We start from the raw sequence: 15,448 nt of genomic DNA, 5'->3' as shown, positions 1-15,448 counted from the left end.
ATTCCAAGAAGGTGGTTCTCCTCCAAGTGTTAATGACATAGCAAACACCCACAGCAGGGAAAGAAATATGTTCCTCCCTGATTCTCTCTTCTGTAGCAATTCTTTAAAGACATATGAGATGACAGGAAAAACAAAATTATGAATTCATCTCCTGACAGCTAGAAGAAACAGAACTTTGGAGAGTTGATTTTCTTGGTATGTTTCTGGCATTTGTCATTTCTGACCCATATTTGTCCCCTCCAAGCAAGCACCCTGAGTCTCTGCAATGCCATGGACCTCTTGTTCCTCAACTCAACTCCAGCAGGTTCCAGCATTGATGGAGAAAAGCTTTCCCAGAGCCTCCCACTGACCACTGCTGTCCACACCCCATCTTCAGAGTGAGGCTTATCAAAGGTCAGATCAGTCAGCCTTGAAAACCACATTTACAAACTTCTGGAAGTTTTAAACACACTGCCCAGAAGAATGATCAAATCTCTGTTCAGGTGACTCATTTTGGGTAGTAAAGGACTCAAAATCTAAAGTATTTCAACTCACTGCCAAAGTAGGATTTGCATGTTGAAAAAAGAAAAAAATGGGGGCTGGTTTACTCGCCCACATCATGTACACACATTTCATAGAACACATGCTGGAGACATACAGTTATTATTTGAATAATGAGTGCATTTTAGTGAGGGGCTGATACAGCAATCTTATCCTGATGAAGTGTGTCTGCACGTTATTCAGCATTTTTGGAACTGTAAAAAGCAGGAAATGCTGAATCCATTAGAAATGTCTAAAGGTTTATTTAACAATGGGCTGATGCAACATCCTTTGAAAGGCCTTCCTCAGCAAAAGAGCTGATTTTGAACAGCAGAGATAAATGGGAACTGAATTGCACAGAGCCAGCGTGGAAAGGTGAATTGAGAGGTTGTGTTGGACTACAAGTCTCAACACAATTCAAGGAGCTATTTCAGTACATAAATATTTAAAATGTATGAACACCAAGCAGACTTGGAAAGGAAGAGTGTAGGTTAAAATAGACAAGAACAGAGAAAGGGGACCCCGGGTGCGATCCATGCTCTGGGCTCTGAAAACAGGCAAACCAGCACCTTGACATGGCAGTGGTGCCATTTGTGCTTCTCTCCATTGGATGTAGCAGACTAAGGAGCTTCTCTGCCTCTTCCCACAAGGCAGCACAGCAAGCTTGGTGTTCTCTGCAAGCTTATAAATCTGGCATCAAAAATCCAATGTACATGAAACACCAGTGAGTTTAATTTGATGTCCAGCAATACCACAGCAAAGTAAGACACCATGCTGAGCACTTCAGAGATCATTCTGCTCAGCAAAAAAAAGCACCACCATCTCTTCCATATGCCCATCCCACTGGGATTCCAAAGGGCTGATCCCCCAAAACATCTGCAGAGAAGAACACAGAGGGAGAAATAAGCCTCACCAAATTTCCTAGTGAACTTTACTCTTCTTCAAAAAATAGGACAGTATTTGTAAAACAAAATATTGCCTGCCATTTAGAAACAGGCTAAGCAGCCCAGGATTAGTTGGTACATTTTCTTGGGAAAATTAAACCTTGATGCCATTGTGAAACAAAAGCAATAAAGCCAAAGAAAATTAGATATTCAACAAAAAGTGGTTTGGAAGTACCCATCTCCCACTTGTCTGAAGAAAAGAATATGTATTATTTTTTTCTCTTGGAAGATGAAGGCTGGCTGGATCACAGTCACCAGTCTCTAGGGGCTCCACCATCTGTAACAAACTTGCTGTGCTTTTATCACTGAGAAGTCAGGGCTAGGAGCAACCTCTCAGCAAACGCTTTCCTAAAGATGTACTCATGCATATATATTATTGTTGATACACACACACTGGGAAATGGACATATGCTGACTTCTGCTTCTCTCCAATACAGTCTGGACTGTGGCTTTTCTCCTCCTGTTGCAGTAAAAAGAGAGCAATTTTTCAAGTTTATACCAAATGTCATTCTATTTCATTTCCAAATATAATCTCCCAGAGAGAAGGTTCACTTGCCCTATTTCCAATCTCTAAAGTTAATACACAAATTTATATTCCTTTCTCCCACTCGCTCTCCTAAATTAAGAGGTGTAATTACTGGGAACGCTCGCTCCAAACGAACGGAGTGCCAGGGGAGAAGGAGCTGTCAGGGCTGGACGTCTGCAGCAGCCACCCTCCCCTCTCCCCCATCCCTGGAGGACCCTGCTTATGAGGCAGTTTCTGTCTTTCCCATTAGCAGGGGGAGCTCACACGCAGGAGCAGATGACAACCTCTCCCTTTCCAGCCAGGGCAATCAGAAGGGACAAAATGACAAAATTCACTTCAGCCTGCCAAGGCCCACTGGTGCTTGCCAGGATGATTCCTCCCCAAACCCACCTTTTGCCCCCTCCTCAGCTCTGCTGACCTCTCAGGCAACACTGAGTTCCTTAAGAACAGCAGAGAAATGCAGATTTGTGATCTAAAAATTCAGCCCCAGTCTCATCACTCTCCCCCTTCCTCATACCCAGCACCCTCTCCAAAAGAAGATTGATTATTATAATCAGACTTAGCTCTGACACAGCATTTGCATTTTCAAAGCACAGCATAGTCATTAACTAATTCATCTACCCCAAGGGAGCCTTAACGAGCATTCACCTCTCTCCCCTCTGATTCCCAATGCTCAGGCAGCCTGCAGCTTGCCTTCCAACACCTCCCCTCCACATTGTGTGGCACCAGCACAACTTGGGGAAACTCCAGACAGGCTCAGCCCTGCTGCAAAGGAACAAGAGGACAAATGCACAGCCAGCCCATTTAAACCAGCCACTCTGTGGTTTCCATACCTAATCACAGCAGGACAGGGTATGGCAGGAAACTGTTCTGCAAAATGAGGCCAGTGCCACATGGGTCTCAAAATGGCCCAAACCTGAGCTGCCAGTCCAGCTGCAAGCATGTGAAGAAGGAATCACCATCACATCACACCCCCAAAGCCCCAAATTCCTCCTGCACAACCCATCCAACAAACTCTTCCTTGAACACCTACAACACACCTTTGCTCTGTGACTTCTGCCCCTCTCAAGTGTCTTCTCACATCCCAACATCACCAGATGCCCACCATCCCCACCCACCCACCTTCCCTGGTGCTGTATTTATTTCTGTTTAATAATCTGGGATGGGTGTGGGATGTGGCTGGAAATAAGCACTACTACTACTTCAGATGGATGGAAGCTGGCTCAGAGCTCAAAATTAACAAACCTGGAAAGTTCATGGGGAAGAAGAGCAAACATCTTGTACAAGAGACACACTGAGCAGGGGAACTGAAGATGTTAATTTAAACCTATGAGTTTATTCAAGTATAATTACACATTTCAGCCCTCACTCCAAGAAAGGAGCAGACAAGGAATCTCTTCCTCTCAGTCTGTCCTGCCCACGCTCGCAGGCACTGCTGAGACCTCACTGCCACTGCTTGACAGCAAAACACCTTTGACAGCTCCACATCCAAACCCCTCTCTTTGCTCTAACAGCTCATTCTGAAGAAGGATCACCTAATTTCCATGTTCATTCAGCTCAGAGCTCTCTGCTGTTATCAGCCTTGCTCCACCACTTCCACCAGGCGTGTAGATGACTGTTTCCTTTAATTAGTACCGAAAGCTCCTCCCAGCCAGGGAGAACAAAACAGCTGGTGTCCACCGAGAGAAGGCAACTCCGGAGTAATTAGCCTTAACTGGCTGACACCTCCTACCCATTACTCCTGGATAGAACAGCAAAACACAGAATAAGAGCCTGCTTAGGGAACCTGTCAAGGGGCCAGACAGGATGTGCCACATCCCTGCCCAGTGTGGCTGTGGTGCTGGCACAATGGAGTTGTCTGCTCTTGAGAAGAGCATCACACAGATCACTTCTTTCATGCAGGAACAGGCATATTTTGCTAGAATCAAGTCTTCTAGCAGCTATAATTTACAGGCAAAGCAACAAATAAATCTGCAAAGATGTCATACCTCCTCTGTACAGAGTTTGAATACAGTTTGTTTCCTAAAAATATAGCCTCGAGGAGTTTCCTGAGCATTCAGTCAAGAATTCTCATCAAACAGGAGCTTGTAATCCCACCTCTCACTCCCTCCATCAGTTTTCTCGTTGAAAAATCATCACATAATAAACAGTCAGAGAAGAATCTATGCAGTTACCAAGCACCTAGGAAGATCAAAGGGGAGAGAGGAATCCAACATCCATTTTTGTTTCTTTGTTTCCTAACATAAACACAGTGGAATCAATCCTGCTTAATAAAGTAAAGAGAGCAAAGGAGCCTTCACTGAGCGCTTGAACTTAATCTTCTTTCTCTTGCTCACATGGAACAGCACACAAGCTGGGTTTTTAGGAACAGCCCTCTCTCTCCTTCTGCAGCTCCAGACCAATTTTGCAGTTCACTACAGCTGGGAGCACTGTTTGCTGGCACATCCTGGCAGGGGCCAGCAGAGCTGCCTGCTAAAGCTGCTCTCTGAACTCCCAGAGCTGGGAAATGTGAGGATGGGGCAAGGGGCCCAGCTGTGTGAAAGCAGCAGCTCTCCTGACAGGGCCTCCCAGCTGCTTTAAGGGAAGCTGCAGAGCCTTGAAGAAGCCTTGTTCCCCAAACCCTGCCCAAAGAACAGGTTAAGTAGAGCAGGCTGAAAATTTTCTAGCTAAATGACCCATCCTGAGATTAGCCTGTGACAAAAAGCAATGGGCTTTTAATGTATAAAAAGTGAGCAATCTCTCTCCTGGTGCCAAAACCCAAAGGTCACAGGGCCCTGCCAAGACTGCTCTGCCCATTTCAGCCTCTGGGATGATGCCTGCAGGAACCTTCAGTTGCCAGCAGCAGTCACAGAATAAAAGACAAACAGCAATTCCCTCTCAAATACCATATGCTCAACTCTTGTGCCAAAGCACAAACCTGGCATTTTAACCTTTGGTGAACAGGTTCTTGCTGCCACCAACAATAAACTGTGAGGCCCAGCTCAGAGGAAAGGTGTACTGGATGTGCAGTGATGACATTAGCACTGAACACAGCATTACCAGGACAGGGCCTGGCAGGAGCTAGATTTTAGACAGCCAGTCTTTAGAGGTTAATGAAATATTCATAAATAAGTTAAAATTCTCCTGACAAGCCAGATCCTGTAATACAACAAAGAGTTGTCAGCCTCAATTAAGCAATTCCAAAGAGGTAGGGCTCTGCCATTCATTATTTACCAAGAGGTCACAGGAAAAATTCTGCTCTATGATCTCCTTGTCTCCGTGGATAAATTGGGTTTTACAGCTCCTGCTGGAGGACTCTGCTGCCCTGACAGACCCCAGCCTGCCACAGCTACTACCTATCCCCAGCAACCATCAGCCAAAGGCAAGAAACACTGGGAACAAGCCCTTCTAAGGACACAGACACAAAAAGACTAAAAACAAATGATGTAACAAGCTGATTAGCCTGTTAGTGTAAGGACTAAGTCTTGAAACTTAAACTTTTTTTTTAAGCCTTTATCTCCCTTTTTGTACACACAAAGCCAGCCCCAGGCAAGAAGAGAAGCATCCAGCAACCTTTGATGTGCAGGCACATCCTCTGAACATGCCCTCCGTGCCCCCCCAGATCCCAGAGCTGGAGAGCTTCACATCCCCCTGCATGTTCAGAACAAGCTGTGCTTACAGAATTGGATCTCTTGCATCAGATCTCTCAGGATGGTCCTCTTCTGATGCAGGCACAGCTTCTCAGAGCTGTGAAAGCAGGAGGAAACTGGTCTCCAACCTTGTTACAAGCAAGCTGTAAATCAGTTGTTATTTTGTCCTGTTCTAACACGATTGTTCAACAGCCCAAATTCTTCCTTTCCCTCTCTGGACACGCACAGGCACTTCATGTTCCTTCTACAGCTCCTCCAAGCTGCCTTTTAGGAAGGCAGAATAAAGGAGCAGAACTGATAGAACCCTAGAGGTCTCCTGGACCTCTACCTGGTTTTCTCAAAGTGCTGAACATAATGTAGAGACCCTGCACTTCCCACGAAATTTTAGTTTAGCTAAATTGAACCAAGTGAGCCTGAGGTAGCCCATAAACTTCTTACAGTTCCTGTAGAGATGAATGAAGCCTGGAAAAGCACAATTCTTGCACGTCTATTAATTACCCTTTTACATCTCCAGGCTGTGCCTAGTATAATAAAGCCTCTGATAGTATTCCTGTCCTGTTCTCATTTAACCAAGTAACTCAGTGTAACTCAGATTTTAGTGACAACAGTGACACTTACCAGGACCACTCCAGCTGCAGCACCTTCTAAACAGGACAACTACTCACTTTTCTCCTCTGCTCAACAATTGAAGAGAAAAAACCTCCCCACTTCTCTCTTTCCAGTCATCATCATGCCTGTCAGTACAGCTCAGGTTTTAGGGGCACACCTGTGGCATGGAGGCCACCCCAAATGGTGGGCTGGGAATTAGGGCCATGTCCATGAGTCCCACCTGAGCTGGAATTGCTCTCCAGGTCTGGGTCAGACCATTTACCCCCAGTCCGGCAGCAGGAAAGCAGCTCTCCACTGCAGGCAGCCACACTTCTTCCTCCTGGCAGTGCTAACCCCGTGTAAGCTCTTAGCACATCAGAAGAGCAAAAGAAAACAATCCTGCTGAAACCAAACAGTGCTGCCGTGTCCCATAAAGCTTCCACCTTAATGGATCCAACAGCAGGTTCATTTGTGTAATGGGACTTTTAAACAGACCGTTTATTTCTTTTTAATTTGAAGGGAATGTGCTATTTGATCCCATGTGCCCGGCTAGATTTTTAAAACAGAGATAAACCAGGAGAATTGACTCACTAAGTCTCTCCTTCTCACCTAATTAAAAGAGCATTGAGATAGGAACGTGCAGAGGGGTGTAGTGCTGATCACCTCTCCAGCTTACAGCAGTTTGGCAGCTCTCATCCACCAGGATCCCAAGGATTCCTCCACACTCCCTGCTCTGCCCACAGTCACCTGCCACTGATGTTTCTGATGGTGCCACGCTTCTGTGTGCTGAACATGAATTTTCCAAGAGGGAACACAGCAGGTGCAACACACCAACTGAGGCTGTTCATCATTCCCCAGGCTAAGAGAGGGAGAAAAAAAAATAACCTTGTCTGTGTACCTCAGAGCTCACTATATTCCTACCCCGTGGGGAATAGCAGGGACCAGTTTTAATGTAGTTGTTTACAACAGGCACTGAGAGCTCTCAGCCAGGGAAAAAGAAAGGACAAGCGCACTCCCATCCCTCTATTCTAGGCTTCACTCCACCTTCAGAACCAAAACTCCACAGTTAAAACAGGGGGAAGACTCAAAATAGGGCATCAATGATTCCTGCACAATCATCCCCCTCTTCTAACAACTTATAATTCCAATTTAAGGGATCACACAATAAAGTGAAGAACGATATAAACACTGTGAAGTAAACAAGCAACAAATGGCTTTGCTGAAGTAAAACTAAAACTACCTGATAGAGAAAAAGATGTCTCAGACACATTCAAAACAAACACAATTCAATGAAGGCTTTTGGTCTAAAAATACAAACGCACAAACACAATTACTGAGAGCACAGAGGCTTTACCACAGAGGAGCATAAACTGATCAGAAAGAGGAAACAACATGAAAACAGAAGAAACAGCACAGAATTGAAATGTCAGAGTGCAAGTCCCGAAACAGCTCCTACAAACTGAGCCTTCCTCAGCCAGAAACTGGAGAGGAGGACAGAGTGGGGCAGATGAACTGATCCCAGGGTGAACATCATCACTGGAAATGGGAGATGACCTGGACACAGCTCAGCTCTTCCACCACAGAAGTGGAAGAGGTTCCTGCCTCTATCCATGATCACGTAGAAGACACTTTTGCAAAACCTACTGCAGGAACACCACCTGGAATGATGTGACCACTGTGATTACTCATCTTCAAAGGAGAGATGGAAAGAGGAAGAGATTTAAAGCAAGCTGCAAGATTCATGAGGAAACTGAAGAGCCTGTTTTAAGAGAAGGCTGCAAGAGCTTGATTTGTTTAACCTAGACAAATGAAAGGCTGGGAGAGAACAATTGTTCTCTATAAATATGTCACAGCATAAATATGAGGGAGGAAGAACAGTCACTGTAGTTTAAGGAGAATATTAGCACAAGAAAAAAATGGATATTAACTGCACATATATTTCCACTTGGAACTGGGAAGATTTCAGCTATCAGAGCAGTCTTCCCATGACAGTAATGGTACAAACAACCAAAGCAGTTTCAAGACAAGCTTGATAAATTTATGGACTGAGATATATACTGAATTTGCCTCAGTTACTGAAGGACTGGACTTTATGATCTAAAAGTCCTCTTCCAGTCTTCTGTTACTATATCATTTCATTCTGGATTAGCTTCTTTTGCTGTCTCTTTATAACCAGGTTCATGCTTTTCAATCTGATTTGAGAAGTGGATATTTCTCTAAGATTGCCTCACTAAAACTGTTCACCCTGCTGCTCAGCTGAGTGCCAGGCTGCTCATCTGTCTTGGCTTTGCTGGCCTCACATAAAGTGTTAGGATAAAATCTGTCACATGGGAAGGAGATTTGCTGTCACCTGCTAAATCAATTCAGAAATTATGTAATACACTTTTGATAGATGGAGACTTCCTGCACCAGTCAGTTGTCTCCTGCCCCTCCCAACCTGTTGGCTCTAAAGATGTTCCAGCAAAGCTTCATTTTTATTTATAACTACTGTGGTTCAGCCCTCTAATCCCGCATTTAATTGCCTTCCTGTTACAGAAAACACAGAGAATTTACATTTCCACTAATGAACACCACTTTTGTTCTTGTTCTCAGTCTGTTGTATTTCTTGCATTCTGTTCAATAACTCTTAAACAAAAATTAAATTAGCTCTATTGGCCATTAATCCAGGGCAGGTATTCCTATACTAAAGTTAATATTTTTTCCTATTATCATTGGTGTTACCTGTAAATTAAAAACGTAGTAATAATTTCTCCATGTTGCCTTCCAGTTAACAGCTAGTTCCCAACTACATCCACCTCAGTGTTCTCTGAGTTTACTTCCTTCATGTCCTCTCCTTTCTGTCTCCATTTCTACTCCTGATAACCATCAGGGTAGGCAGTCACTGACATTTAAGTTAATCCTAAACATTATGATTTCATCAGACTGAACACATGATTGGCTCTTTAACTATTGCTGACCTGCTGCTCTTAAATAAAGGTCTCCTCTTCTCTGCAAAGGGTTAACCAACACTTTTCCCCAAGGCAAGGGGCATTGATTATATTAATTTTGAGGTGTCTTTATTCCCTCTGTAAGGACACTCAATTTATGCCATTCATTTGGTGACGGCTGCATTCTTGGACTTCAAATCTTCTTTACCTCCCACCCTGCTAAGCAATTCCTCTCATTCTTATATCCATCCTTTTTAATCTGCTGGAGGGTGAAATTTAATTTGTTCCAAAGAGCAGTCTATAGATTTCAGAGCCCACACGGGCCAAGCTGTCTTTTGAAGATGAAAGCCAAAAGATGCCCAAAGCACCTCAGGGTAATGAAAATACAGGTGATGCTTTTTTAATACCAAGCCAACTTCCCTCAGGGATTAATGATGGAGAACAAAAAATCTTGACATGAATGCCCCCTGCTACACAACCAGACTGGAAGAAAGAGTAAGATCAGAGAGCAGAGCTGTTGCTTGGATGGCAAGCTTGAGCCAAACAATCTCCTCATGTCTATAAAGGGATATGAAAAAGGAAAACGAAAATTACAAAAACAAACACGTCTTCTGTTTCCCTTCCCTCAGGGAGGGAAAGAAAAATAATATAACAAACAAGAAGGCATTTTCCACAAATAATATTTTGGTGTGAGTGAAGCTCTCCCTCAGCTTTAGGCCAGTAGAGCACTAAACTAACATAGCATGAGAAATAAGATCCTGGGATCACAGATCAGGGAGCTGTGTGAACTCTGAGCAACCTCCTTGCACATCCTGCAAATAAACACACTGTAGCACCAACCCCAATAAAGAAAACTTCCAGTGCTGATCAAATTGTCAGAAAAGTGCACATTCATACCAAAAAAATGGAAACAACAAACATTCAGCAAATAAAAGACAGAAAAACCCCATGGATCTCTCAGGTCAGTGACCTGAGCCCTATTAAGAGTGGTGACTTTTATGTGTCTTATGGGCATACATTGTTCCCTTACAGTATGAACATGCTTAAACTGTGAAAAAAACCCCCAAAAATAAATAAGTGAAGGGTTAGAGGGAGAGGAAAATCAAAGTTTCATTGTTAATTACATAGCACAATGATAAGGGTAATTTTTCTTAAATCAAAAAATAAATTCTAGGTTCAAGTTCCCTGAAGGATATAAAATATTAGAGGGTTTTTTATGGTTGCAATCACAAACTCATTTCTCCAGCCACTACTGGCCGTGTCTAATTAGGGCAAAGTATGTTAATGATACAGAGGCACAGCCCAGAGATGTCTTCAGTTGCAATATTAATTGCATTTAGGGAAAGAGGCATGAATTGTGCTTATACAAGCTAATTAGTATGGGTTTGCTAATTAATACTGGAAAGTCAAACTGCCTTTGTCTTGTCAACTGCAATTAACTGAAGACATTTAAATTTCCTTTTTTGTTGTTCCTTCAGCAGCACGCTCGCTTTCAGTTGACAAGCAAAGAACCCCTGCACTGGAGCAGTGAGAGCAGCCCCTCCATTTCACTGGATCCCATTTTCCTCTAGCAGGACCTGACCTGGCACAGGGCTCCTTATCACACACACACACACACCACCCTTCCTCTGCCATTGTCCCTGGGGACACAATTCCCTGAGCTTGTCCCCAGAGGAGAGGCCCTGACTGTGCAGATACTGTTCTATTGAGGCCATGATCCCATCAGACTTATCCCATGAGTATTGTACTTTTAAATATGGCTGTGTAAAGAATGAATATTGCTATGTAAAAAACTGCTATGTAAATCATTGACCAGGGCACCAGAGATGCCCCCACTGATAGAAAGAAGTCCTTGGCTCTCTCACTGAGGTGCTACCAGCCAGTGCCCTGGAGCCAGAGCCCAGCTCTTCATTTCCAGTGCCCCAGGAGGGTGGCAGAGCCATCAGAGCTCTTTGGGGTGGCAGCAGAGGTGTCGCCTGCACAGAGGTTTGTCCCAGAAGGTGATTGTCCCAAACACCTGCACCTGACAGGTGTTTGTTCCATTTCACTCAGAGCCTGTTTGCAGAAGAGCTGGTTAAAAGCAATATCCACATCTGTCAGCACCCAGAGCAGGACAAGCCCTTCAGCATTCCCAGCTCAGCATGGAACCGGGGCTGGAAGCTCACAGGGGAAAGGGATGAAAAGGAAAGTGAGAGGCCAGCAATCCAAACCGGGCAAATAATTTTGCTGAAGCGTCAAATTTAAAGGAGTTAAAAATCAGGCCATGCAGGTGAGACACTGATCTGGAGAGGGGGGAAATGAACCACATAAAGAGCATTTTGCTGGATGGCAGGAGGAGAGTGGGGCTGGTGGCATATCCACAGGAGCCTGTGGCAGGCAACTATGGAACAGCCCCATCCAAAGGGGAAAGACCTCAGTCACCATCACCCCTGCAGAAGACACAAGGTGACAACAACTTTTCCTACCAGGGAGCTTTTGACTGGGCATGCAGAAGAACCATCAACCACCATTGAAAAGGAGCTATACTGTCGGGTTTTCCCTCGAAAGGGGAAAAGATGGGAAAAAAAATTTCTTTTCCTCTGTATGAATCAATTCTCCTGTATTTATTGAATAAATTCAAGCTGCAGAATAAAGCCCACACCTCACAATCTGCAATCCATGATTAAACCACCCCAGAAAACAGCCTGTTCATGGGAGGCTGATGTAAGAGTTACTGGAAGATCACAAGACCAGCAGTTTTCCACTGAGAAACCCTTGGGAATAGGCACTGAACACTGACTGCAGTTTTATCCTCTGATGGATGATGCACAACACCAATTAATGCTTTAACACTGCAAGTTCCAGCTTCTCCAGCCCTCTGCTAGCCCACTTAATGCAAGAAATTTTTGAAGGCAAACAACTCAAAAAGCAGGCTTAATGAGCCCAAAGAAAAACTTTTAAATGTTAAAAAAACCCAACTCTGTAACATCAGAACATTTAAAACATAACAGCAAGTTTTTCCTCTGATACATCCAGTGAGCACAACACCAGATTGATTATATAGAATTTGAAACTGTTACAAGGCAGCCCGTAATGAGATCAGCTGGTAAACAGGATTAATTCAGTTTTCTTTGGAAGTATCAGCTGTGGCCTGTGTCACCACAGAAAGCAGCTGGGCATACAAAAATGTTTGCCCACAACGTGAGACCACCCCAGAACCGGAATCAATTAACGCTCTCATGATGGAAAATCTGATGTTGAAACAGCAAGAGGCACAAATTTTAAAAAAAGATCCTAACAGACGTATGGCAACCCATTAATAGCACAGCAGGGGCACCTCATCCTGCCCTTCAGTGCCCTACTAGAGCTCAGCACAAGTCTAAAAAGACTCATGTTGGCACTCTAGTTTATGATTTGGATTTTAGAACAGATGTCTGTTTAGCACCTACTTACTAGCCAGTGCTGCGGGCCTGTTTTTATATTAGTAATAAAATTAATCACATCTACAGAATGAATCTCTGCATCTTGGATACTGCTCAGGTTTTCCTTGTGACTAGGAAAAGTTGCAGGAATCCCACAGTTCATCCATTAGCAAAAATATCAGTTCACAAAATAGCTTAACACTGACACCTCATTTATTCCTGAGTATAAAAAATCATATTCGAGTCATGAAACTGAATATAAACCTCCCTGCTACCTGGTTTTGTGTCCTTTTATTGTTTTTGGTCCTTGAGGGAAGTGCCAATAAAATAGATGAACCCAGCACAAAATTAACAGATATTATAAAAAAATAGTTTGTGGTAATTCTCTTGTATCTCATCTGCCTGTTCTTTGAACACTTGAGACTGAATCAAGGCCCCCAAAGAAAGGAGTTAATTCAGTATGAAATTAAATGCTTGCTTCTGATCTAGAACTGCTGAGGAGAAAAGGAATTGCCAGAAAAAAGAAGGCAGACCACTAAATCCCATCCAAAACTTTTTCCAGGTGAGTATAGAGACAGGCAGTGCCAAGACTGGCAGCAGCAACACAACTTTTGCAATGTTTATTTGCTGCTCATTTCTGAATATTTGGAACTGATCCACTGTTTAAATGAACTGAACTTTGCATATTGCTGCTCTGTAGAACAACCAGGGGGAAAAAAAAGGCAGAAATTGAACACTTACCATCTCTGCTCTTTGCTTGTGGTTTCCCACTTCTTCCAGAACCTGAGACAGCTGAGCCTTCAAGACACATGGGGAAAAAAAAAAAAAGAAGAAATGAAGTCTAGGATGTAATTTTGGAAGTTTAATGAGACTCTTCCCCCCCTCCCCCAAAAAAATCACATATGGCACCATGATTTTCATGGCATTGAGAAGGAATTATAAGCATTTGGTCTTATTGTGTCCTGTCAGCATCCCATGCCATGAGACAGTCCTATCCCAAATAGCCTGAAGTCCAAGTGCACAAGAAAAACCAGGTTTATTGCAGAGATGCCACAAGATGAGCCCACCCAAATTTCAATCCCACGGTCCAGCCAGAACTGTGGTCCAGTCAAATTTCTGTAAGCTGCAGAAAGAGTGGTCTAAAACCCACCCAGTTTTGCCCAGTTTAACTTTGAAGAAGAGGAGGTTTAGCTCCATAGCTCCTGAAAGGAGTGTGTGTTTCAAGCTAACTTCATAGAAAATGTTCTGTGAATTTCTGGGGTCCAGGGTCAGGTTTTGTCCCACAGCCTTCCAAAATGCTGTGGGAAAACATCAAGAAAATCTGCTCTTTAACATAAACCTCTTGAATTTCCATGAGAAAAGATGTCAATGCAGCATTTCTACTTTTTAAAAGGGAAATTTGAAATGTAAAGAATCTCAAACCAGAGTAGAAATACCTTTGGTTATCCTGGCATAATATAAGGGGAAACAGGAACTTGACTCAGAAAAGGATCTTTTACAGAGTTTTGTTTATGAAAAGGGATTTTAAACCAAATGGGTATTTGGGAGACAGTTAAGAGAAGCCACACATAATACATGAATGCTATTACTTCCCACATCCTTGATTTTCTAACACTCTGCTAGGCTGCAATCAGCCTTTCTCTGCTTAGCAAAAAAAAACCCAGTGTAAACAAATAAAAGAAATAAAAACAACTTTCCTACAAACTGATTCATGCCATTTCAAGCAAATATTCATTAAAATCCTCTGGAGTCTCTCAACTTCCCACCACATATGAAATGAGTCTTTTGAGTGCCACATCCAAACCAGAGACAAACAGCAAGCAAGCAGTTTATTACAATGAAAAGCAAAACATTCAGCTTTGGAGGCTAACGGCACTGAAATGCAAGCAAATAATTAAATAAAAAAATACTGTCTAAGGGTTCAGCACAGCAGAAGTTCCAAATTTCCCTGGCCCCAGAGCTCAGTGGAAACTGAAAAAGTTTCAGCCTCTTACTGTGCAGGGCTGGGGATGATGTGACATTATTTGAGGAAGAGGCACTGAAAAAGGATGAAAAGGGTTTTAACACAAGCCTGGGACCTGGCAGAGGAGAGCGAAACACACTCATTAAACACTGCAGGAGATGCCAGCCCCAACCCAAACTGGAGTGCCTGGGCAGGCAAGGGAAGAGAGCAAATGAAATGATCACCAAGTTTGATGGGGAAACATCAGGGAACTGTAAATTTGCAGACACCTGGGAAAGGCTTTTCCCTGCTGCTGCTAAAACAGGTACAATGGAGCAGGCTGGAGCCAGGAGCTGCTTGGGGAAGAATTAGAAAACAAGACCTTAGAGAGGTTATTTAGGAGAGGTGATGGCATAAACTCTGCAAAACACCTCAAGACTGATTGAATATTTTTTATTACAAACTACTCCAACTGTTCTGTATATTTATTAGCTTTCTCTGTATGAAGATGACCTTTAGATGGGAACCACTAGCCTATTCTAAACCAGATATAAGAATTACTTCATTTAAAATTACATTAAAAATAATGTATTTTCTTGCAGCAGCTACCAGTCCTGAATTTGAGGTCAAGTCTGTGTTCAGTCTCCTGTTCACACAGAATCCTATGGAATCACAGAGTAACCCACCCTGGAACAGTGGGAATCCCCTCAAAGGTCAATCCTCTGTGGTTTTGGTGGGCACCTGGATGAACCCATCACACTGTGCCATGGGTTCAGTGTAAATATTTTTATTTATAACACCAAGGCAAAAGTACCCTAGGAGCCTGTTTAACTAGATGGGTATAAGAGCATTTTAAAGCATAATACCTCCATAAAAGTCAGAAGAAAAGGATAGCAAAGACTCCAATGCATTTTACTTCAGGAAAAGGCTGAAAAAACCTTTTAGGCAAGAGAAAAATAATATAAAGGGATG

At 43.3% G+C, this 15,448-nt stretch overlaps 1 protein-coding gene across 2 annotated transcripts in view; it reads right to left on the bottom strand.

The window, feature by feature from the left end:
* Positions 1-15,448, bottom strand: part of MAD1L1 (mitotic arrest deficient 1 like 1) — a 346,582-nt gene that overhangs the window by 166,227 nt on the left and 164,907 nt on the right. For both annotated transcript variants that reach the window (XM_063171763.1, XM_063171764.1), the window contains one exon: positions 13,276-13,332. In XM_063171763.1, the coding sequence (XP_063027833.1) occupies positions 13,276-13,332 (57 nt within the window). The remainder of the gene's footprint in view (positions 1-13,275; positions 13,333-15,448) is intronic.

Source organism: Melospiza melodia, chromosome 18 (genome assembly GCF_035770615.1).
Source record: "Melospiza melodia melodia isolate bMelMel2 chromosome 18, bMelMel2.pri, whole genome shotgun sequence".
Lineage (NCBI taxonomy): Eukaryota > Metazoa > Chordata > Aves > Passeriformes > Passerellidae > Melospiza > Melospiza melodia.
Note: the sequence above shows the minus strand (reverse complement) of the source record. Positions and strands in the feature narration are given on the sequence as shown.